At 35.2% G+C, this 27,223-nt stretch overlaps 1 protein-coding gene across 1 annotated transcript; it reads left to right on the forward strand.

Moving 5' to 3' along the window:
* The first annotated feature begins 18,099 nt into the window (after positions 1-18,099).
* Positions 18,100-27,152, forward strand: LOC123524878 (uncharacterized). Its single transcript, XM_045303464.2, has 3 exons — positions 18,100-18,218; positions 24,426-24,719; positions 26,225-27,152. The coding sequence occupies exons 1-3, from the start codon at positions 18,179-18,181 to the stop codon at positions 27,109-27,111; spliced, it is 1,221 nt and encodes a 406-aa protein (XP_045159399.2). The 5' UTR covers positions 18,100-18,178; the 3' UTR covers positions 27,112-27,152.
* Positions 27,153-27,223: the final 71 nt, after the last annotated feature.

Genomic DNA, 27,223 nt, shown 5'->3' on the forward strand with positions numbered 1-27,223 from the left:
AACAATGAATGCTCGTTGCGCAGTAGCAAAATTTTATTGTAAACTACATATTTGTGAAGATAGCGACGCCTTGAAGCGAATCCTTTCTTTTCAAATCTTACCAAAACAGGTCATAGTGTACCTCGTTTTTTTTTTCAACCAATCCATTGTAATACAAATTAAATGTTTTGAAACGAATGTTTGAATGAACGAAACCAATCTTCAGGATCGTTTTTTTTGCAGATATGAATATATTTTTATACCTAAATCCATAACGCTTTCTAGGCGGACGAAAATCTTTTAAAATAGTCTGTTTATGTGTTCAACATTTACCTGCCAAAAATATGACATATTTAAAATTTCTAAAATTAAACATTATGATTTAACCATTTAGAAATGTTGACAAGGCAAATAGAAATTCAAATGTTGCACATCTTTACAAAAATACAAGGACAAGTTCAATATCAGTTTCATGAGGGAAACTTCATACTTTAAATGTTTAATACGTTGTTTCTGAAATCATTCAATCCCCACCTTTAATTCATGTGGGGAAGTTGGCAATTACGTGCGGAGAAAAGGCTAGTACTTGTACAGAATCCGGGAATAATGCTGTTGATAAACGGCATTAACCGAAAAAGTATACATTCCCGGGTCAGACAACAGTAAAATTTAAACAAAAACAATTATGTCCTTTTCTTTTGAGATATATTATGATTTCGATTCAAATTTGAAATCAGTTTTAATTATTTCATGCTCAATTAACCCAGCTGCAATGCTGGAATGTTATGTAGGGAAAGGCATGTGGGGTATAATATAATGCATAAAGCATTGTACGTTAACCAGCTGGGTTTACATTTACATGAACGCCAGAAAAGAAGTAGCGGGGCATACAATGAACTTTACTCATTTATTACAGTTTATAGTAAGAAATGTTTTCAGCATGTTTTCGGTCAACGCGATGAAATAATATTGCCTAAGATGAAGAATCCTTAGGCCGCTGAATACAAATGGGTATACAGTTTTCGAATGAGCTGAAAAATAAAACATTACGCACTTCGAAAGATTAATAATGTTATTTCCAAGCAAACATATTCGATATCTTAATAAAATTTTATGGAAATCTCCAATGTTATTTCTGTTTTCTAGGTTTTCACGGCGAGCCCCCAGATCAGTTCATTCCATCTAGACCAAGAGAACGAAACTCTTCTCAAGACGACTTTCATGGCATTGGTTGGCATTCCGCCAGCCATGGCTCCATACAAATGCAAACTATGGGACAGCCATCACCAATGTACAATGAAAATGTCCAGTTAGTAATGGCACCAGGCCATTATGCACCTCCTGCAACAACGCATGCCCCGTACGAACATCCGGGAAATAGAATGCAAGAACCAACAGACCTATATTTAGTGAGAGATTCCACAACACCGATGCCGACTGAAAAAGGTAGATTCATTTCAGTTGTCAGATATATTATAATCTTTTCAAAAATAGTTTTAAGATTGAATGTTAAATACAAACGATATAAACTTACTGAAAACAGCTAATAAGGGGGTAATTTCTTGAGCAGTGTCCAAATGTGCTAAACAAACTGCTAATTAGGTTGTTTTAAAGTAATCGCGGAGGTATTAACTCAAAATATAATCTTCCAAACATCTTTGCTCCATGATTTGACCTAGTAACCTAGTTAAAGATCTCAGGTAACCCAGTTTAAAAACTAATCTAAATTTAATAAAGACAAACATTCTTACAAAGATTCATGAAGATGTGATAGAAAATGTGGCCTCTAGAGTGCTAACAAGGTTTTCCTATTAATGACTTAGTGACCTAGTTTTTAACCACAAATGACCTAGTAACGAACTTGACCAAGTTTTATTTAGATTTGGCCAAAATTGAGACCTCTGGAGTGTTAACAGTCAAATTGTTGACGACTCACGACGGACGACGATGGAAGTATATGTCTGTTTTATCATATATATAAATATATCAGCATATTATATCTATTTTGTTAAAGTATTTAATTATATGTAAGTCTTGACACTGTTCATCATCTAAAATTTTTGTTTGAGATGGGTAATGGCATGAAGGAAAGCAAGGAATTGCTAAATAAAAAACGAAACTATCTTATCATCAATAATGCTTCCACTAAAAATCTACACGCACATTTACAAGGTATACTTTGTTGTCTGTTTCAAAGCTCGGATGATAGACGAACGACATAATGCGATCACAATAGTACATCTTGAGCATCCTGAACTCTGTTTGGTATGGCAACTGATTTGTGCCATTCCGCCTTTTGCCCCGCGACGCCGCCAGGTGAAAACACGAGAATTTTGAAGCATAAATTGCAAGGTCGCGGAACCAAAACTTGCTAAACAGCGTGTAGCACACCAGCTAATTAGTGGGTTTCAGACTCACTTCCCCGTCGTTAAGCAAGTTTTCGCTCAGCCCACCCTCATTTTAACTTCTTAAATCTCGTGTTTTGCTTAGTGGGGCCGCGGGTCGAAAGACGGAATGGCACAACTTAACCACCATATTTGAGCTTTACACCTCCAATAGTTATTGCACTCTGACTGATTCAATAGTTGATGTAGATACCTCAGTAGAAGCTGGGGAAATGAAGTACTATTTAAGACCATCATCGTTTTCCGACTTGGAAAGAAAATGCAACTGAGATATCAAAATTTAATTTTAAAAAATCAAGAAAGCTTCATAACACAATTTCAATTAAATCGTAACCAGAATGTATGGACTTGTCATACACTGTTTTGATTTTTTTTTCCAGAAAATGACAGACCACGGGTGCAGCCTTCAGTAGGAGGAATTATTTTCAAACGCATCATCTCTTCATTATTTATCATTCTTGATATTTGCCTTAACTGGATGCAATTTGGCTCATGGGTCGGTCATTTCGAATTACCGGGCTGGTTAAATTTTCTAGAAACAGCAAATAGTCTAAAGGGAAATTCCCCATTAAAGTCCCAATGCGACGAGGGATCTTTCGACCTTACAACGACATTCGGTATCTTTATTGGCATTGGAACCGCATACGGCTTCGTTCGGATAGTTAATACGATTGGAGAGACAATTGTTGAATACCAGAAACAGTACACTAGTGAAACTGCGCCGCGGTGCAAAGGTTTCCAGATTATCCACGGATGGATGGAGACAACTCTCGCCATTCTCTGTGATGACCTGCCACAGGTTATTCTGTTGGTCGTCTTTAGTTGGCAGTGTCAAATCGATCTTATGTCCATGGGGAAAGTCTTGATTTGGTTGTTTATTAAAATGATGAAAAATAATGTTCGCTTTGGTACATGTAAGCACATTTACAAGCCATGCTGCGGCGAATGTTGCGAGAACTGTTGCGAGGATTGTTGTGTCTACCGCTACGACTTCATCTGTTGTTGCCGAGTACTCTACCTTAGACCATGCTGCTGCTGCAACGACAAGAAATGTATCGAATGCGTGTCATACGATATCTGCCCCGATTGCACGTGCGAAAGACATAAAAGGTGTTTTGGTGAAATCGACCGTGACCCGGAATGGGCTTTGGTCTTGTATGAGAAGTTCTCTTACCTGTATTTCATACTTGTGGTTGCAATAGTTGTTTTTTCAATACTAAAGGAAGTGGGCGTACTCGGGCAACATCAAGGATTTTCAAAATTACAGACAAACATCTAATATCCAGAAACAGAAAGAAACTTCAAACGCTTGGGCATACTCAAGAATATTATGTCAATAATCATTAGTTTTATTTGTGATAAAATATCCGAATGCACGAAATCAAAACCCTCACAATGTTTACAGTAAAAAGACGCGCTACTTTAAATCTTAACATAGTTCAAACTTAAAAAGTCGCGTCTATACGCATGTAGTTATGAGTTTCTGTCGTGTTCTAAAATATATAAAAGAGAAAATAAGGTAACCTGCGGGGGTGGATCCAGGACTTTTTCCAGGTGGGGGTCCAGATGGGGTAGGTACGAGAGTGGGTATTCTCCTACTGCATCTGGGGGTACTGAGGCCTCCCCCGGAAAATGTTTGTTTCTCGGGGTCAGAATTTCTAGCGTTTTATTGTAAAAAAAAAAAAAAAAACCCAAAAAAACAAGACTCTAAATCCTATCAAAAATGTTATCATCACTTCGAAAATAAAACCACGAGGTGGTCTCCACTTTTAGAAGCTTTTATTTATTTCTTTTTATTTATTTTATGTTAGATAAAGGGCTTGGGGTGTACCGTTCTAGACGAGTTAATTTATCCTTGAATTGAATTTAGGATACACAACATGTTATGTTTGGATTGTCGGTGCCGCAGCACGTTATAATATGAGTGGAGTGCAGCGAATTCATTTATTCTTCAATCGATTTTACAAGTGTATTATACACAGCAAGTATTTTTTGGGATTCACGGTGCCCGCAGCCGCAGTACGTTGTAATACGATTGTTGTATTGTTTGTTCAACTGTGAGAGTGCAGCTTTAAAAGTTTTCACCATTAACTTTGAAAATTTTAGGGTGGGGGGGGGGGTGGGAGCGGGCGGGTCCTGAAACTCTGACTACTCGTATTAGGAAGAAGCTTAAATGTTTAGTGATATTGGACCTTACTTAGAGTTCTTTATAATACAACTCCGCTGTAACAAGTGCCGAGGGTATGATTGGAGAGGGTATGTGTGTGGTAAAGGTGAATGCATGAGTAATGTTGAACTGTTCAATACATCTAGTAAACAGAGCCTGCTATTATTTCGCGTTGATAGCATACCATGCTTCTGAAAGATCTTTCTTTAGATATATATTTTTCTAGCACGTAGAAAGCCGCTTGGTTAACAATAAAACTCGCACATCATGACATTTGAATGTCCGGTGATGCGCTCTCTTTTACATACTAATATTAAGGATGACTACCCGTAATAGGCCTCAATTTCACCAAAAGCGTACATACAACTTGATAATGTAAGCTTTGAAAATGTCAAACGATAGAAATAAGGTGCATATTGACAAATTATATAGTGACAGAAGTTCTCATAAATTTCCTTTAGATAACCTCCCCTGATAATTTTGTTTTTTCACGAGTTATCTCCCCTGAAAACTAGAAAAAAAAATTCTCCTTTTCCCTACGGGGAATTTTAGAATTTTTTTTGATATTTGTATTAGAATAATATAATGCAGCTTTCTACCAGAAAATTTTCTCGAAACTCAAGTTCAGATTTTCATAATCAAAGAAATTATATATTTCCCATAGGCATCAATGTTAACTTCAATACCGATTTTCTCCCCCAAAAATGATAAAATTCGAAAAATCTCTCGGTGAAACGCTTTTAATTTTGAATGTCTTTAAAGTGACCAAATTTCATTTAAATATTACGATCCAGTTACAAGATATGAAATATGGCTATTACACCATGTTATCCTTAAGGCATATGCTAGATTTACGTAGAACCTTCCGTGATTTTCATTTTTGAAAAAGGTGAAATCTACAACTTTGGTTCTCTTTAGATTAACCGGTATGGCACTAGTAGGTCGCTTCTGAATAAACCAAGAAAAGGCATTAAAATGGCAAAAACTAGAAAGTATTCTGCACGAACTCGTGTTTGTCCGGCTATGCGTATAAAAAGTTTTTAAGTCAAACGATTCGTGAACAAAGACAATGTAATAGGGGATCCCCGCTAATATTTCAGCAAACAGGACCAAATGAATTAACCACTATTCAAAACTCCTTTTTTCAAAACATCATGAAGACCGTAGATTTCTAATTCAACGTTGGTCTGTGTTAACGTTTATAAGCAATCAGGCAAGTGTGATATTCTTCTGTTTTGTCAACCTGTAAAATAGATATGTGTACGTGCTTAAAATTCCATTATGCAGATTAAATGTTTATTCAGGTACAGCTTTTTATGCAAAGGAAGTAAATCTGTCTTGTGACTGTTGTAAATTAGTTTGAAGGAAGTAAAATCTTGTACGAATTGTTTTGTGACTGTTGTAAATTAGTTTAAAGGATGTAAGAATTTGTATAATCTTAGGAGAGCCGGTGTAATGAAGTATTTCGACCCCCATAGAATAATGACCCCCGGTCATTATTCTATAGAAAAGTGACCCCCCGGTCATAGTATTATGACCTCCAGATCATAGTACTATGACTACCCCACGTGAAGTAAACTGAACCTCACGAAGAATATTGACTCCCATTAAAAAACGACCCCGGTCATTTGGTCAAATTTAGTGATATCTCATGTATCTAAGGCCTAATTGCTGCATTTTATGCCCCCACTCGGGGGAGGGGGCATATAGTTCTGCCCTTATCCGTCCGTCCGTCCTTCCGTTTGACCATTAGCCCCAGATACCATCACTTGACACAGACATCAGAGCATTCCGCAACGGGAAAAAGGATTCTTTTTCTAGACTCTGTATCTTGATGTATACATTTTTTTCAGGAAAATAACAATTCACAATACGTTCACAAAACACACCAGTGTCAATAATCCCTGCAAACTTCGGTATGAAGTAATTCTTCAGAAGAAAACTGCACAAGAAACTGCTAGCATAGAACTTAGTATTAATAGAACTTGCAATACTTAGCAGTGGCAGTAAAGTACGGTAGCGGCAACAATAGAAAGTAGTAGTAGTAGTAGTAGTGGCAGTGGTAGTGGCAGTTGCAATAGTAGCAGCAGCAGCAGCAGCAGCAGCAGAGGAATAAGCGACAGCAACAACAGCAGCAGGAGAAGAAGAGGTAGATGTACAAGACGTATAAGTGGAAGCAGGTATAGTAGTATCAGTAGTAGCAGTTGTAGTTACTGTAGTAGTAGTAGAAGTAGTAGTAGTAGTAGTAGAAGAAGAATAAGTACATGTAGTAATAGCAATAGAAGTAGCGGCACCAGTAATAATAGTACAATCAACATGTTAACTATTGGCAATGGAGGGTATTATAGTTGTAGATCTAGTAAAATTGTCCGTTAGGTTTGGTGGGAATCACTTTTTAATAGATATTATCGTCGAAAGTCTTTTTAGGAGCCGGTGTTTTACACGGAAAGAGTAACTTTTTTAAATAGAATAATGTCCGGGAATCGATATTGTATGAGAGTTCGAATGTAGTAATTCGGCAGTGAGTATTTTACATGGAAGGCGTCACTTTTTCTATAGAATAATAACCGGGGTCGTTATTCTATGAGATTCGAAGGGAGTCATCTTTAGGGAGTCAGTATTTTACTTGGAGGGGGTCGTTATTCTATAGAGTTTTCAAAGGGAGTCAGTTCTTTATAAGGGGAGTCGATATTTTACAGGAAAGGAGTCACATTTTCTATAGAATAATGACCGGGTGTGTGTGTGTGTGTGGGGGGGGGGGGTGTTCGTTATTCTATGGGGGTCGAAATACTTCATTACACCGGCACATTTTTATACAATCTTGCCAGACATACTTATGCTTTTGACAACACAGAAAATGACGTTCTTCAGCTTTTCCCGGAAGTAAAGAAAATGAAAGTACACAGGCTAAACTTGAAAATGAAAGTCGCATCTGCATTGGTCTATAGTCAGTGTTCACGCACAGGGGTCACCCCGTCTAAATGTATGCACATGGACGTCTTCCATGTTTTTTCTTTTTGCTAATGGGGAGTCAATTTTCAAAATACCTTGGCTGTAGCACGAGAAGTCAGCTTTTCATCTACGAAAAAATAGTTGCACAATCCTAAGAGGAAGGGTATTTTGAGATTTTCGGAACTTAGTCAAATCGTTCAAAAGGCCCTTTTTGATGTTGTCTAAAAGTGACAGTATATGCCTTGGCTGTGAAATATTTCCGTACGTGAGAGCATTTCTGAAATACTTTCAAAATAAATTTCGTGTAATAAATGGTGATTCTATGGAAGCGTGAAAGGGCAATCACACGCTTATACGTTTTAATACGCTACGGCTATTGAAAGCATAAACTGTTTTGTGACTGTTGTAATAAAATTTGAAGAAAGTAACAACCTGTATCGCAACTGTTTTGTGACTGTTGTAATTTAGTTTTAAGGAATTAACAACTCATATAGACTGTTATGTGACTGGTGTGATTTAGTTTGAAGGAATTAACAACTTTTATAAACTAATATGTGACTGCTGTAATTTCGTTTGAAGGAATTAACAACTTGTATAAACTGTTCCGTGCCTGTTGTAATTTAGTTTGAAGGAAGTAACAACTTGTATAAATTGTTATATGACTGTTTTCATTTAGTTTGAAGGAAGTGAAAACTTGTATAAACTGTTATGTGACTGTTGTAATTTAGTTTGAAGGAAGTGAAAACTTGTATAAACTGTTATGTGACTGTTTTCATTTAGTTTGAAGGAAGTAAAAACTTGGCTGTATAAACTGTTTTGTGACTGTTTTCGTTTAGTTTGAAGGAAGTGAAAACTTGTATAAACTGTTTTTTTGACATATTGAAATTTAGATTGAAATAGCTTGTGAATGTTATTTTTGAGGTTTCTTTGAATTTTCATTGATACAAAGAAAGAACTTACACTTTAATTCCTTTAATGCTAATGATGTATTGGCAGCTAATTTATTCAAATCTAGAGTGTTGATTTAAAGTATATTAAATGCTTAAAATTCGCATTGTTATAATTTTGGTACGTAAAATATAGTCACGCGTGTTACTTGAGAGACAGTTCTAAAGTTTAATTTAGAATTACGACTACGGATAATGTTGTCATTTCAAAAATTTAAAACCAAACAAATCAATGTTAATATTCCTAATTGTGCCTCTAAAGTGATGCGTTACAAAGTAATGTAAGTAGCAAATACAGCTTTCCTCAAACACTAAAATTAATCAGTAAAATAAATTTCGTTTTAAATGTTTCTCAAAGCTTAAATCTGGCATTTTTCATAACTGTAAAATCTGCATTGTGTCGTCTGAGACAAAAGCACTTTACTGTAATTGATACGTTTTTGTGTCTTTTTGCTGTGGACGATGCATGGCTCTTTGGTTGTGTTTGGGATGCTCTGTGCTTCTGTGAAATCTACCTTTATCTTTTACTTTTATATTCTATGGAATTTCGTAACGTAAAAGAATGGCTATAACTAATAAATGCATTTTCAAAATCAATTGAAGTCATTGACATTTCACTACCAAGACATCTTATTCATAAATTTCATTTTTTTTTGTTTGTTTTAAGGAGGTAGGTTACCTTTATATTTGTATGTGCGCATGTCAAACCGGAAGCTAACGTGACGATTTACGACGATGTTTACGACAAACTAAATGTGTTTGTATATTCATTCTTCTGAAAACAAATCATAGACCTGTCTTCGATCTGACGCTTTATGGTTTAATAATGCAGAAATAATGAATAAATTGCCGCAGAAACGCTTCAAAACAATGTTGCCTTAAAATGACGTCATTGACGTCATGACGTTACGTGTCAGTTACCGCGCAAAATAAATAGCTTTTATCTTGGAAGTACGTAATTCTGTGCATTTTCTTTATTCAAACTATTTTCAAATAACCATTATTTGCTGAAATATTTTTAGGAGTCTTTTGCTCTGAATAATAATCAATATTTTGCTTCTTTTATGTAGTTATATTGAAATGTTATGCGGAATGTAAGAAAATGGATGATGATAACCAATGTTATTTGGAATATAGTTGGGTGAGAGGTTACTTGTTACGGCCATTTTCAAATAAAAAATCTAGCAGTTCCATTTGTAATACCTATTTTTCAGGTTCCGTTGATATTTGTTACTTATATACTAAAACTAAGATCTAAAATTGTTCAAATTTCAGTAGAAAATTGTGGTTTCTTGAATTGAATTGATGTTACCATGGAAACGAAGCCCGTGACCTATGTATCTAAATGTAAAATTCAAAAGCGCTGACACTAGTCTATTTAAGAAACACAGCTTCGGCTTTTTATTTTCATTTCAACAATATCCATGAGAATAATAGTAGCATGCTGAACGATTTTTCCACGAAAAATGCCAGACAAGTGGCACTGCTGTAAGCATTCTAAGCTTAGAAATTTGTTTGAATAAATGCAGATAACACGAAAATATAACTTACGTTAGAAATAATATGTTTTAAAGCTACATCAACTACAAAGATAATCTTATTCAATATTATTTTATAAGAAATTACGACAAAAAGCAAGATATAAGCCATTTTAAACGTCTCTGTTGCCATGGTTACTTTAAACTTTAAGAAAAATAGGGTACCATGTATAGCGCTTAGTATGTTGCTAATAATATTACCCAAATATTCCATGTTGGTCATTAACAGAATGGCACTGAAGCGGTCGAAAACCCCTATTTTTATACATAATTGTTTAAAAATGAGAGAAAATGCGTTACCATGGAAACACGAGCCCCGCGACATATACATTTTAAGCTTATATTAGAAAGGTAACGTGCATACTAGTAAAATTATAGATTATGCGGACTTCTACGAATATCAATGAAACTAAAATACACTGAAAAGTGTTAAATATCCGTATTTTCCTTCTTCTTTCAATATGAAATACCTTTGGAGGGTCATTTTCTTCAAACCTGGATAAAAATTGAACTTGAAGGGACAGAGACAAACGAAACTGAGATTTTATCAGTTAAAACTTCATATTACACGAAATACAAAAAGATGCTGCGGTTCAACTAATTTGAAATTGAATTTGTAACAAGGTAACCTACCTCCTTAACAAATGACAAGAAGCAGTATTTTTAATTCATTTCCCGATTACAAATTGAAGCAAAAACACAATAATATGCGTGCTGTAGTTCTTCGTGTATGTATTCTGTAATTTCGATAGCTCAATTATTACAAGACGTGGTTTACTTTAAGTTATCATATTTATTCATTGCCATCAGTTTTGTACCATTTATATATGTGAAACATTTTTCAACAAGTACATCTAAGACTTTTAAAAAAGATAAAAAAGTGGTCCGAGTGAAAAGTTTACGTAGGAGTGCAGCATTTTTATGGACATATTTCGATTGGTGATAGAATTTGCATTCAAAATACTTAAACTTTGCGGTTACCTAGTGGTAACTAACTCCTTAACTAAGCGACTTCTTGATTTCATCTTACGGGTAAAATGCTGGCGGACATACGGACGGAGAGAAGAAGGTGATGGCAAAACAGTATGCTAGTAGTTATTTAACAAGGCCATATACATAAATGCATTTAAAAAGCACACCACACATTACGATAAGAAGTAAACAGTCTCATTTATGACAAGTTACTGACAACTACAAACTACTTTATAATGAAATTCGCACTGATTTTACATTGTCATGTCGTCAGTTTATCATTAGAAATATTTTTGAATCCACTCCTGATATCATTCTATGAAACAAAGATAAAGTTTTCAGATTTCAATAATAAACTTGTGTTAATTTACTTCCTGGCACATAACAATATTACGGTGTTCTGTTATGGCCATTCTTGGTTTCACTCCTTGGCCTTGTAAATTGGTAAGGTGACAGTGCCAAGACGCGACGATACGATGCGATGGGTGATACTCCGATGCGAAAAGCGAAGAGAAGTTTATTTATTTACATATCTCCCCTATGTACGCATCATAAAACAAGGTATAAAATACATTATAACACAACTAAATGTTCATCCATGAAATTAATTAATAATATAACAGACAAACACGTTAGATATAACTACACCTTATCGCAGTAAAACTTAATTCATTGCAGAAAATACTTTGAAATTCAAAGCATTCCTAAACATAGAGGCACAGTGAACATCCGAAATCCTGAACTGTGAAGTTGAACTTTAACTTGCGAAGTGACTAAAATGGTTAGTAACTGATGTTATATTTGTTATGATATTTGTTTCAAATTTTACACATACATCGTCCATGTCAATACAACTCATATCGATATCCTTACCCATATCGAACATTTCTATTTTTCCAATAATCGCCCATCGCAAATTAATATAGAACAAATGTTACATAATTATAGCTGTTTTGGGGCGTTTTCTTACCACATGGTTTATGGGCCCACGCTAAATTTCGGAGATGGACGTATAAATTTACGGAAGATAACGATCTAAGCTACAAGGTTATCTGTTTTTCAAATAAGGCTTATCAACAGTCGCATTTAGTAGCCTACAGATAGTTCGACATGCTGACCTTTATTGAATGAAACATTTCTTAATGGTCGGTTGTCAGAACATTCAATTAATACATGAACTTCTGTCATGTTTAGCCACAAGATTTTCATACGATCCCGTCTGCAGAAGGGTGCTACTCCACACTTTAATTCAGTTAAAGATGATCTATCTGTTACATTTTATATGCTGGTAAGATTTCAGTCTGTCAGGGTTACTCGCACCTATCAAACTGACTATGTAGCTTTTGTTTGCACTCGAAAACACGGAAATCCATACATTATTCTCAGCAAAATCACAAGATTGTTTTAGATAAAAGGTTAGTTCATGTATTTTGCAAATTTTGCATTACAAAACTTATAGATCTAGTTTGATCCATATTTCTAAATCTTTCCAGCTACGAATCTTTCACGGCCTAGTAGGGCCGCGTTATCAATATAACACTTTCGCGTCGTGATATCGTATTGTCGCAGTATCGCCCCCTTCAACATGAGGGCGAAATAATGATAGTATATTTATGATAAAACAGTTAGTTAAAGGAAATCTGTCTTATACTGAATATATTCATCTTGTTGAGGCTTACTCTATTGGTACTTATTCAAGGGAAACAATCGTTTTATTTTTTCTGCATGATGAAATGTTCATTTTCACGGTTCTAATAATTTACAATACCCAAGGACAGATATAATATAACAACTACCTAATGTCTTTAAATTTTTAAGCATCTTATTTAAAGCATTTAGCACTAATCCCGAACTGTATGAATTTAATAGTAGAATAAGAAAGCAGGTAGGGATGTTGTGGTATATATTACCACCCCGATATATTTTCGCGATAATTCAGTAACAGATCCAAAGACTGTTTCTGCCAGTTATACTTTCTAACTCACAAGAGGCGACGGTACGACATCACGATGGCCTCTACAGGTTTCCATAATTTGTTGTCGCGAAATTAACCCTGTTAAATGGTTTAAACCCAGTGTTGAATAGCATTAATGAATGCAAAAATCAACAAAGCAAACACAAAGCCCGGCTTCAGCCCACCATGTTGCTTCGCAAAGAACAACTTACCATGGCATCTTAAAAAGGCCAAAGTTACACTTTTCAGAGTTACAATTATTTTTTTCTTTTCAAAATTAGCAATAATAGGGAACAAAGATTTGTCAAAATCTGTAACTTCCTTTAATGGTATGCTTTCGGCATATAAAAACCACCGGCGACTCCGGATGCATATAACATTTAGCTTTTATATCCCGACGTGGACTGACTCGACTCTAATGTTTCCTGTTTGCTGTAAATACACCAAGTTCTAGTAATAATTTTTGTGCCCAATTACGAGTCCGATACCACAGTCTCTTTGTAGAAACTTATTAGGTTACCTTAAGTTATGTGTATCTTTCGCATAATATCTCACTAATTTGTTTTCTTTAGAGCTATAAGATCATTAACACATAAAACCATACTTCTTGATAGATTTTAAATCTTTCAAAATTAATGCATTTTCACTACCTGTCATTGCTTAAAAACTCACTGTAATAGTCTTTAATGGATAGTTGTGGTATTAATTTGATTATTTGTGAAGAACACTGAAAATTTTTACACACCATGGATTTTACTATAAATAAGAAGAACAAATTTTTTTTTCATCTGCTTGTTAGATTTCTTAAATGCTTTTGGACACTGCCTTCACTTATTTACAAATTGATTTAGTTCTAACCAGACAGCTTTGGTGTTATTTAACTATTGGGACACGATGAGGATGGGTATACCGGATATTACCATTTTGTGATAGGGTATTTCCCGAAAACGTGATTGATTTTTGTCAACAAGGTAAATGAAAATCCAATTTACTACTCTATTTTACTACTATAGAAGAACAAAAGATTTTATTCTTATGGGGAAAATTCTGAATCGTACGATTTAATATTTAAATATATGCAAAGAAAAAAATGTGCAAAATTTCAGTTTTCTATATGTTCAAAAGACGGAGAAATCGGTCATAAATGAACGTCGATGGTGTACTGTGTATTGAAAATATATGTACTGTGACTTGTATCACTTTTTACTGTACTGTGAAACATTGACATTATCACTGGATTTTATAGAATAAATCTTACAAAATGTACATTATCGTTTCCTTTTAAAAGTACAAAACAGTTGTGTTTCTGGCCTTGCAGATACGTAATGTTTTTACACAAATATTTATAACGTTTACTAACAATCGTAATTTATGTTATAAGCTTTCAATCAAAATTCCCATTCACAATAGTACTATGATTGTACCATAAAATTTTATAGTATGCAATAATTAATGTTATGCTTGCCGGTTATGTATTTATTGTTTCGGCAGTTGATATAACATGAGTTATCTAAAAAAAAAAAACAAAAAAAAAAAAAAAAAAAAAAAACAGTTAAAGGTATCTTTATTAAATTTGGCATTGGAATATCACTAAAGTGTTATTCCCAATCTCTTGCAGAAAGCCCGTCCCTGCTAATAAATACTATATTGTGATATTTTTTCGTTGCAGATTCAACGTGTTTATGCGTGCTTATAGTAATCTGTTTGAATCGACGGTCGAGTTTTAAGCCATTAAATTGTATGTCATTTTGTTGAACACAACCCAAATGACGCTAAGTACCAAAACCGCAAAAAAGTAATTTACGTGATAAAACTAAAAATATACAGAGAACAAAGCAGAAAAGGAACCCACACACAAAATGAACCCTTTTCAAAAGAAACCTCCACCTTTCTAACCTTCTAAAAGGATGTAAAGACAGAATTGATTTGGGCAAATTGTGTTATCAGAAGACTGAAACAGAAAAGATGGAAAAGTATAAATGAAAATTATGCAGGCTCGGTTTGGTTGAGTCTGTTAATGGACGGCAGTGGAAATGCATGCTACAGTCATGCCCTCTAGCCCCGGGTTAAACATACCTCAGCATTTACACATGCTACCAGTACCAAAATATAATTTCGAGACACCAAAAGATGTATTCATACGGCGGTGTACATGGGACCTTCAATAATATACAAAGCAAATCTATGGAAACGAGGTTTAAAAAGGTAACACTCCTACACAGTCTTCGAAAGAATATGACAAAGTAGATGAATACATAGCCTTTAATCAGTTTGTTTGCCGAGGAAAGTTTCCTTAAAATGATATAGATTTTTCTGTTATTTCTTGACGTGGCAAGATGTTTTCCATCGACAACTTGGCTAATATGAGGTATAGTGAAAATGCTAGTTATTTCGAAGAACCGGCATCAAACTCTTCAGCGAAACGAACAATTATACAATTACTTGCACGACAGAGACGTCATTTCTGACGCTAAATTAAGAGACAAGAGAAAAGCAGACGAACACTTATTGACATTAAATGAGGCAGCTAGTTACTGCATAAATGTGATGAGAGTAAATTACTCCCGCATAAAAGACTGGGCATTGATACTGTAGTATTGAAATAGGTTCTATTGTGATAGATTTATTTTACTAAACATTATTTGACAAGAAACATTTTAAAGCCACTTTTTACTTTGATAAGAACAAATAGTCATGTTCATTAAGATATTTATTAATCAAATTTGAAACGTAAATACAAATTGATAAAATAACAAACATCATAAACATTTTACATTCAACAGCGTGAATGCATGCATAAATTCGGAATGATCTTCAACATTTAGATAATTGTTATTGTTATTGTTCAAAGTTGATAACATTCTTACTTTGACATTAAATATACTATTTTGACCAACAGGGAAGTTGATCACATGAAAGTAATAACGAACTGTTTGCATAGAAATTACATATCTTGTAACTACATTGCACAAAATATATTTTAAACATAACACATGGGCACTGTTTCCTCCTACTTGTAAAACATATTGCTCAGTGCATAAGGCACCCCTTCCGTGTCGTATGATGCAAGTGGTGAGCTGATTACCTTTCAGAATCTGTAAAAGTACAATATATTTAAAGCAATTAAAATAACTTTGACTATATTATTTGTAAATACATATACCTGTCAGCTTTCTGGTACGTTGCACAAGAAATTGAATTTAGGGTTTTAGAAAATTTCAAATGAAACTAGAAGGTCTATGAAGTTCAAATGTTCTAGCTTAAATTAGTCTAAGGTTACTGAGGAGAAACCACGTTAAAAGTTCAAAGCCCCTGCGACCTTGACCTTGGAACTATTGACACCAAAATCAATAGGTGTTATATATTGACCAAAGGCTTATGTCTCTATGAAGTTTAGGATTACATATTCTCATGTTTGTTCTTCTTATGAGGGGAGACCTTTTCCGCAGTTATTGTCATCATATCATCTGTTATATTATTATAAAACTTCACGAGTGTACTTGTGGCTGGGCCAGTACTTGGCAATGGCTTGTCTTTAGACAGTTTGCCTGAGTGACTATTGGCATGCAGCTGTAAGTGTAAGTTGTAATTTCAGTGTTCAAACTGGTGCTTGTTATTTTCATGTATGGTACTAAAGAATCTGTGGAGTCTAATGTCATCTTCACACAGAAAAAGACATTCCATTTTTCAATTAAGATAATTTGTGTAAATACCATTACATGCCTTGTTTATTTAATGACCATCAAAACTGAAAATATGCACGATTTTCAATACCAATACCCAGTACACGAAACTGCAATGCGCAGTTCAAACATTATTTTGAAAACTCAATACACAGTACACCGTCAACGCTTATTTATGACTGATTTCTCCGTCATTTGAACATTTAGAAAGCTGAAATTGTGCATATGTTTTTCTTTGTATGTAACTATATAAATCGTACGATTCAGAATGTTCCCCACAAATACGTTGTAGATGACTTTATCGGGAGAAATGTGTTCACGGCATGCATTTAAGATTGGCTCATTTTACGCTTGTTAGAGCTTATACACAATATCTGGTTATTAAAAGTAATGCTTTTTTCTTCTATAGTAGTAAAATACAATAGTAAATCGGGGTTTTACTTACCTTGTTGACGAGAATTAATCACGTTTTCCAAAAATACCTTATCACTAAATGACAATATCCGGTGTACGCATCCTCACCGTGGGGAAAGGAAACCCACAATCATGCACCACAAATGTATCTCAGAATGTCAGTCTTGCAGCAAGTATAAGTCCGTAAGATATACAATAAAACAAGTTGAGATGCAAACATTTTAACCCTATCTGATACACCCTAAAATCGCCTGTATGTAAAAGCAGGCTTCGCGGAAGTGAGTAACTGACGCAACAAAACCCTTTCAATGTTGATACATATTTTTCTAAAAACGAATTTAGCAGAAGAGGAAAGCAGGAACAATTTTTGGAAACAGTGTGATTGTAAAATATTTCTCCTGAAAAAAATCTAATTGTAGTAGGAATTGTAAGTCCTCAAGTTCAGGATGAAAGAAATTGAAATGTTCATATTTTGTGAAAATAATTCAGGAACTGTAAAAATTAAAGGCCATTTTCATGCCAGATGTACGCTTTATTTATACCTGACTGTAGATGGGGAATGTCTGCGGATGACTAAACTAATTTATACATTTCCAAGAATGTATCAAAACTGCTGGGTTAAATAAAAGTGAAAATAAGTATTGCCTGAAAATAGAAATTAAAAATGTATTATTTCTTCTTTTGTAAGAGGTTGACAAGGTGCTCGAAGGATGAAGCACACAGTCACATGGGAATGTACATTCGAAATTATCCATTCTATGCAGATCAAGAAAGATACATAAGCAAATTATATAATGTTTAATTGTTATGTTAAGGAGCATTGGTTTCTCGATTTGTACAACACAAATCTCTAGCTAAGATGAACAGAAATTTAATGGCAGATACTTATTAAGTGAGTAAGATATCTGGATGGTATATTTAAGATTTCTTATCGGAGAAAACCAACAAAATCGAGGACCAGAAAGGTAGCCATTCGAAAAGTTCAGCTATTTATCTATGAAACTGAAATCGTAACATGTCGGAGTCCATAATCTATTGTCAAGAGCTTTTATCACTGCTCTTAACTAGATACAGCTTAGAGGTAACCTTAAAAGATACAGCCAGGTATATCACTTACATTTGCAACCTGCAAAAGGCAATCACTTACACCCTCAAACCTTAGCTAACATGGCGGCTAACAGGAATTATTATGCTAGAGACAACAGAGGTAAGAATAGACCTATTTTCTGGCATTATTTTGGTTTTACTTCTACTCAATAAGGAAAATGGCAGTTTATGGTAAATAGTGTTTTCTTATAAACATTATCACTGCTGTCCTCTAGTCGCACTGACAAAGTGCTGGTTATAGGGATATTTTCTAGTGTTATAATGGTAGAGAAAGACACAAGATGGCCTCCAAGCTTTATTTCCGTCACAGATTTACCGTTAAAGCAGTGACCTTCCGCAAGTCAGCTTAATATCTTCATAACGTAGAGTCAAATTACTCTTTTATGAAAGATTCTCCAACTTAAGAATAATCTGCATTAGATATGCGACAAATTTTTACTTGTTCCAAAAAATGATAGTTTACCAACACTAGTTTGCATTCGGAAGATCATGCATGTAGAACCCTGCGATATAACGCACACATTTAACATCTTATATTATTATATTGTTTTATATACTAGTGACTTATAGGCCCATGGGGCCGGGTGTTCCTTATATGACTGATGTATTTGTATATACAATGTATTGAATATGTATAACACAAGTCACTATAATAAATAATTTACTTACTTACTTACTTATTACATGCATTTGAGGGTATTGGCAGAGAAATGTAATTTTGCCATTTGTTGTGAAAGCCGAGGCTGACACTATTTTTCAAGGCTTCACAATATTAGATATAGCACACATTTATGTCATATTGTTTCCCCAAAGGAAAGCTTGTGCATCCCTCTGTATAGAAACTCAACAACGGTAGGAATTGAATAGGGTATTTATTTACAAAATACCGGAAAACAAAGTTACATTAAACTGTACGAAAAATAGGAGTTATCTATATCCAGGCGACAAGAAACCGACACATACAGGGCGTGTGATATTTATTTTATTATACCAAAAACATATACAGATGACAAAATGAAACGATTTTCTAAAAACAATTAGTGATTGATTATAGGGAAACCCTAATATCTGTCTTTAGTCTATTTTAGGAGTATGCCATCATAATGTTACAGGTAGTAAAAGTAAAAGAACTTTTCTTTGTTTCATATATAATTCAGTCACTTCATATCCATTTTGATACAGTTTCTAGATTTTCACTCCGTCAGAGACCAATTTCCCACATGACACCTTAACTTTTGCTTCAAGAAAACGAAAAGAAAACGAGGTGTTTTATAGTATGCAATGGAATACAATTTAACTGAAGCCATGGACCCTCATACTGTCGTATTTCAGAGAGCGATCTACAGAATAAACACCCTAGTTTTGTTTGCAAGTAAAAAAATCGAAAACGTGCATGAAAAGTATCTTGTTTTATGTAAATTATATTCCACGAGTGAAATGGTGCCCCTCTGGGTCCCGGTTTACGCGCAAATGTGTTTAAAGTGTAAAAAAAAGATCTATTTATAAATTAATGTTTCGATTACACCACGGAAGTATATTTTTGGCGGAATATTTGCTACATATTCTTCATTGGTAACATTATCTACATTTTTGTTTAATCTGTGTTTTTAGGGATGTACCATCATGATGTTACATGAACATTCAACCTCTGCAATACTGGAATGTTATATAGGGAAATACATGTTGATGTTTAAAGTTATAATACTGGTAAAAATCACCGTTAAAATAAAGCAAATAACTTTGTAGATTTGTAGAAGACAGTCTAATGAACAAATTCGCTCGTTAGTTAGACTTGGATGGCCAAATATTGTTGAGATACGAATGGATATAAAACCATGAAATATTTAATGACCAGCTTTACACTAATTCACTCGCCAGGCTTCGCCGAATTCCGTAAACCAACGAAGACAGTGTCACGTGACAAAAATTTAAATACGTCGAAAACAACAATGGCTGGTCGGCCGTGATAGGATTTTGTGTAAAACGGCGGATAAATGCAGAAATTTACAAATATTCTGCTTTTCGATGCCATTTCTACAAAAAATGCATTAATGTTGTAAAATTTAGCCTGTTGTTAAATAAAAGGAAAGGCAGTTTACCAGAAAATGCGATACGAATGTGCTAGACATGTTGTTGTTTTGTTTCTTAAAATAGATTAGCGTGGCTCTTTGTACGGTCCCGTACGAACAATCATTTAGCGTGGCTGGTATTACGGTCCCGTACGTTTCACAATCAATTTGTATACATCTGCACAGTAGTCCCTAGCTAAAAGTTCAGCTCAAAGATGTTTATATAATATGCTGTTACGGATCTCTGAGCTAAAATGAAATCCGTACTGACACCTAACACCTTCGTTCCAGAAGTCTGTCGTGCTATAATTTTATCAAATGCAATGGACTCACCTTTTACTATACAATATTTCTAATCACTTTTCCTTTTGATCTGGCATAAATAATCCATGCAACATAATTTGAACACAAGTTTCAAATTGGTACCCCTGTCTGCAATATTTTGTCCGTCATTCAGTTGTCGCCTGGTCAGGGTACTCTTCATTTTGAAAAACCAATAGGCTGTAGGGGATCGTTATTTATTGACATTTTCTGAGAAATTGTATGTTGTTTTATAGATTTTATGTGATTATATAAATTCATAAATAGGTAAAATTTTGATACTGATTTTCAAAAATAACCACGTGCTCTGAACTGTTGCATGGCATCATGAGTTTCTCACGAGAGACTGTGCGAGATGTTGCGGTTTGATAGTGGTTAGTTAAAAAATGGGGTTTCGCCATAACTAAATGAATGCGACCATCAGAAAATAAAAACAGTGTCAGTTAAATTATGTTAGCCAGAACTAGATAGTCCCCATTGTCAATGACTGACTGTGACTGGGAGGCGACTGTCTGGTCGACACAGATGATTAATATAATCTGAAAAGTAGATCCCTCGGAAGCACCGAGAACAATACAAACAGTGAAAAATTGCAGACTCGGTTTGATTGAGTCTGTTCATGAGCAGTAATGGAAAATGCAACACTGCCCACGCCTCCTAGCACCTAGATCCAGCCTTCATTGAAAACACAAATTAGTGTGCAATATTAAAATCAGCACTATTATATTACAAGTTACAGGTTAAAAGATGATAAAACAGATATTTCAGGTTTGAACAATCTAAGCCACTCCTTGCTGTATTTGGTGTTTATTATGTTATAGATCTAATATAGCCACAGATTGTGTGCTAGAAAGAGAACACAAACACGTGTTGATAGTTCTAAATTTTACTGACTACTGGCTATATGATGCTGAGCATGCGCATTATAACATTCTAAATATATTCACATATAATTCATTCAATCTACAACACTCCTGAACTCTTTAAGAGTAGCACTAGATTTAACATGATGTGGTAGGTTGTTTCAGAGTCTAATGGTTCTTGGGGGAAAATGAGTTCTCTTGATAATGGGTGCGAGAGGAGGGAATATAAAAGTGAAGGTCCTGAGAGTCTAGCCGGTACTGATCTACAAAAAAACAATGGACGAATGACGGATTTTATATAAAAGAATCAGGGATGCAAGGATGTGAAATTTGTTTTAACATTTACCAGTACAGTTAACATTTCTGTGATGCTTCATCTACAGACATACTTGATTTGAACATATCTGGCGGCAGCCTTTCTTAATCTTTCAATTCCATGTGTTAGAGATTGTTGAATGCCAAACAGTTGAGCAGTATTCCAATTATGGTTGAACATGTTTTACGTTGAACGGAGTTTCTTAAATTTGTACATTTATCATTTGTTTGATCATTTCTTTTCATGTTTTTTAGGGTCTTGTTTGTCTTTTTTTGTGATCTAACACTGCTGGTTCGCCTAAATATTAAGCATTTTTATAGTTTTAAATTCATGGATATGTAGCTTATAGCGAAAAGCAATGTTTTTTTATTTCTTTTTATATACCCTAATCACTTCGCATTATCGTAATTCAACCGCTTTGACCGGGTCTTTTTCCACAGCTCTAATTTATGGAGGTACTGCTAGAGAGTCTCACAATCATGCACGATATTTATAGTGCAAGATAAACTACTGTATCATCAACAACGAGTCTTACGGTGCTTTTAAGTGAGCTTGGCAGGTGACGGACATGTTAAGAAAAGGCAGGGCCTAATGACATACCCTTGCGGTACCCTTGATACCAGATGTGGTATATCTGATTGAAGACCTTTTGTGTTCGTATTGTATTTAAAGGTATCTGATTTATGATCTCTTTGTCAGTGTGGGGCTTTGTCTCACTCTGTCCCTCTGGTCAGATCGCTCTGTGTCTGTACTAATAGAGGATGAATTATGCGCCCTGTGTGGCTGCATTTTAACTATGTAAAGCGCCTTTGAACGTGAAATTGATCATGAAAAGGGCGCTATATAAATCTGGTATAATAATAATAATAATAATAATAATAATAGACCAGACGATTGTGATCGACTTTGACAAACGATTTGATAAGGTCCATTACTGTTAGGTCTGTCTATTTACTAGCTTCAAGGTAATAAAAAATTCTTGACTAAAATTTAATAAAAATTGAGATTCACAACTGTGTTTTGAGCGGAAGCTATGTTGGAAGGAATTAAGCAAATTTTATTATCTAGATGATTAATAATATTTGATACTAAACATGTCCCATCAGTTGGAATTAAGCAAATGCAAGTAAGAGAATAGGTTTGTGATTGCTGGCTTTGCTTCGTGGGCCCTTTATGTATACAGGGACAACGATAGCCGTCTTCCAATCTTGTGGAACACTGCTGATACCAAGTGAAGACATATAAATGTTAGTCTCATTTTTATAGAGGAGCGGTGTTTAAGGTGTGGGCGGACATTGTGTTGTAAGTTTTTTTTTTTTTTTTTTTTTTTTTTTTTTTTTTTTTTTTTTTTATTTTCCCTTCTGATGAATCTAAGTGAATTCTTTGCTTTTGATGTGATGTTATCAACATATTCTAACCAAATGAGATACATTGTGTACATTTATTTACTTAGTTTTACGCTCAGATATTTAGCAGCGTCTTTCGGTGAGAGAGAGAGAGAGAGAGAGAGAGAGAGAGAGAGAGAATTAAGACTTATTATTGTCAATAATTAGTTCTAGTCTTATCAACCGAAATATGAAAGAAAAAGTAAGCATATTACATGATACTCAAACGATGATGTGAACTTCTATAGATGACATTTTTATTTTTCACACTTACTGCATATGTGTCATACGGTGACAACAATATTGCATGCAGACATAAAATTAACCTTTTTCTATATTCGAAATCATTTCCTGTTTATGTGCGACTGAAAATTAAAGAAAAGTAAAGAAATCGGTTGAAAACTTATCAGCTGAATGGCTTCAGTACAATGTAATACAAAACTGCCGTGCGAATAACCACCTGCGGTTTATTTCACTATTCATACGGGACCGTACGATTAGCGCACTTCCTTTAGCGTAGTCACGGACGTATCCGAATGATGGCGGTTGTGTCACTGAAACCGAAAGTAACATTTTTTAATTCCGCCTCCATCGATGGAATCTGTTAATTTACAGGTAAATTTATCCAGTCAATGTCTTCGTGAACGGATGTTTTATGCGTTGCTGTAGAAAAATGACCTTCCAAAAAAATTCGCTGCGTAATCTTCGCTGGCCGGTATTATAACTTTAATATAATGCTTTTAGAAAAAAAATATGACATCATATACCTTGTGAAGAAGCAATGAACATACTTCCTTTATTCCAGTTTGTAGTAAAAATATTTCAGCAAATTTTCAGTCATCGTGATGAAAAAATATATAGCACATGATGCAGAATCCGTACGCAGTTTGGGGCCTCCGTGGCCGAGTGGTTAAGGTCGCTGACTTCAAACCACTTGCCCCTCATCGATGCGGGTTCGAGCCTCACTCGGGGCGTTGAATTCTTCATGTGAGGAAGCCATCCAGCTGGCTTACGGAAGGTCGGTGGTTCTACCCAGGTGCCCGCTCGTGATGAAATAATGCACGGAGGGGCACCTGGGGTCTTCCTCCACCATTAAAGCTGGAAAGTCGCCATATGACCTATCATGTGTCGGTGCGACGTGAAATCCAACAAATCCGTACGCAGTTTAATATAAATGGGAAAACAGTTTTCGAATGAGCAGAAATATTTTTAAAAAAGAAAAAAGAAAATTTAGTCTAAATATCTTACACTTCAAAAGATTAATACTATTACCTTCAAGCAAACTGTATGTTACATATTCAGTATTTTTAATCAAATTTTATGGAAATCTCTAATGTTATTTCTGTTTTCTAGGTTTTCACGGCGAGCCCCCAGATCAGTTTATTCCATCTAGACCAAGAGAACGAAACTCTACTCAAGATGGCTTTTATGGAAGTGGTTGGCATTCAGTCAGCCATGAATCTATACAAATGCAAACTATGGGACAACCATCACCAATGTACCAAGGAATGCTTATAATGGCACCAGGTCCTTATGTACCCCCAGTAATAGCGCATTACCCGCACGAACATCCGGGAAATAGAATGCAAGTACCAGCAGACCAACGTTTAGTGAGAGATTCCACAACACCGATGCCGACTGATCATGGTAAATTCATTTCAGTGCGTCAGATATATCTTTTCAAAAAAGCAGTATTAAGATTGAATGTTACACACAAACGATATAGACTAACTCAAAACAGCAAATAAAAGGGTAATTTCTTGAGCAAATTGTCCAAATGTGCTAAACAAACTCCTGATTAAGTTGTTTTAAGGTAATCGAGGAGGTATCGACTCAAAATATAATCTTCCAAACACTGGTTGAAAGTTATAAACAAGAGGGCCCTGAAAGTCCTGTATCGCTCACCTGACCTAGTTCTTACCCGACAAATAACCTAATATTTCATGTGGTCTAGATATCAAAGAGACAAACATTTTGACCATTATGTAAATCAGTACATCATTATCCAAATTTTTCTCTCTTTTTGGCTTCTATAGTGGTAACACCGCTTTGCTCCATGATTTGACCTAGTAACCCAGTTAAAGATCTCAGGTAACCCAGTTTAAAAATTGATCTATTGGTAATAAAGACAAACATTCTTACAAAGATTCATGAAGATGAGATAGAAAATGTTGCCTCTAGAGTGTTAACAAGGTTTTCCTATTAACTGACATAGTGACCTAGTTTTTAACCACAAATGACATAGTAACGAACTTGACCAAGTTTCATTTAGATTTGGTCAAAATTGAGACCTCTGGAGTGTTAACAGTCAAATTGTTGACGACGCACGACGGACGACGACGGAAGTATATGTCTGTTTTATCATATATATCAGCATATCATATCTGATTTTTTAATGTATTCAATTATATGTAAGTCTTGACACTGTTCATCATCTAAAACTTTTGACATGGCTAATGGCATGAAGGAAAGCAATGAATTGCTTAATAAAAATGGAACTATCTTATCATCAATAATGCTCCCACTAAAAATCTACAAGCATATTTACAAGATATACTTTGTTGTCTGTTTCAAAGCTCGGATGAGAGTCGAAAGACACAGGGTGATCACAATATTACATTCTGAGCACCCTGAACTCTGTTGAGTATGGCGGCTGATTTGTGCCATTTTGCCTTTTCACCACGCCAAGTGAAAACACGAGAATTTAGGCGTGGAACCAAAACTCACTAAACAGCATGTTGCACCCCACACCAGCTAATTAGTGGCTTTTAGACTTGCTTCCCCGCTGTTAAGCGAGTTTTCGCTCAGCCCACCCCCATTTTAACTTTAACTTTTTAAATCTCGTGTTTTGGCTTGGTAGGGTCGCGGGTCGAAAGAGGGAATGGCACAAATTAGTCACCATATTTGAGCTTTACACCTCCAATCGCCATTGCACTCTAACTAAATTAATAATTGATGTAGATGCCTCGGGAGAAGCTGAGAAAATTAAGAACTATTAAAAACTATCATCGTTTTCCTAATTGGAATGAAAAGTATCAAATGTTAAAAAAAAATCAAGAAGTCATTGATACAGCAACTTCATAACACAATTTCAATGAAAACGTAACCAGAATATATGGACTTGTCATACCTTGTTTTGATCTTTTTTCCAGAAAATGACAGACCACGGGTGCAGCCTTCAATAGGAGGAATTATTTTCAAACGCATCATCTCTTCATTATTTATCATTCTTGATATTTGCCTTAATTGGATGCAGTTTGGCTCGTGGGTCGGTAATTTCGAATTACCGGGCTGGTTAGATTTTCTAGAAATAGCAAATAGTTTAAAGGGAAAATCCCCATTGAAGTCCCAATGCGACGAGGGATCCTTCGACCTTACGACAACCTTCGGTGCCTTTATTGGCATTGGAACCGCATACGGCCTCGTTCGGATAGTTAATACTATTGGAGAGACAATTGTTGAATATCAGAAACAATATCCTAGTGAAACTGAGCCGCGGTGCAGAGGTTTCCAGATTCTCCATGGTTGGATGGAGACCACTTTCGCCATTCTCTGTGATGACCTGCCACAGATTATTCTGTTGGTCATCTTTAGTTGGCAGTGTCACATCGATTATATTTCCATGGCAAAAGTCTTGATTTGGGCGTGGATTAAAATGATGAAGAATAATTTTCGCCCAGGTACATGTAAGCACATCTACAAGCCATGTTGCGGCGAATGTTTCGAGGACTGTTGTGTCGACCGCTACGACTTCATCTGTTGTTGCCAAGTACTCTACTTTAGACCATGCAGCTGCTGCAACGACAAGAAATGCATCGAATGCGTGTCATACGATAACTGTCCCGATTGCACGTGCAAAAGAAATGAAAGGTGTTGTGGTGAAATCGACCACGACCCTGAATGGGCTTTGGGCTTATATGAGAAGTTACTTTACCTGTATTTCATACTTATGGTTGCAATAGTTGTGTTTTCATTACTAAAGGGATTTGGCGTACTCAAACAAAATCAAGGATTTTCAAAATTACAGACAAACATCTAATATCCAGAGACAAGAAGAAACTTCAAACGCTCGGGCATACTCAAAAGTATTCGTCGACAGTCATTAGTTTTACTTGTGATAAAATATCCGAATGCTCGAAACACAAACCCTC

The sequence above is a fragment of the Mercenaria mercenaria genome, chromosome 3 (genome assembly GCF_021730395.1).
Source record: "Mercenaria mercenaria strain notata chromosome 3, MADL_Memer_1, whole genome shotgun sequence".
Classification (NCBI taxonomy): Eukaryota; Metazoa; Mollusca; class Bivalvia; order Venerida; family Veneridae; genus Mercenaria; species Mercenaria mercenaria.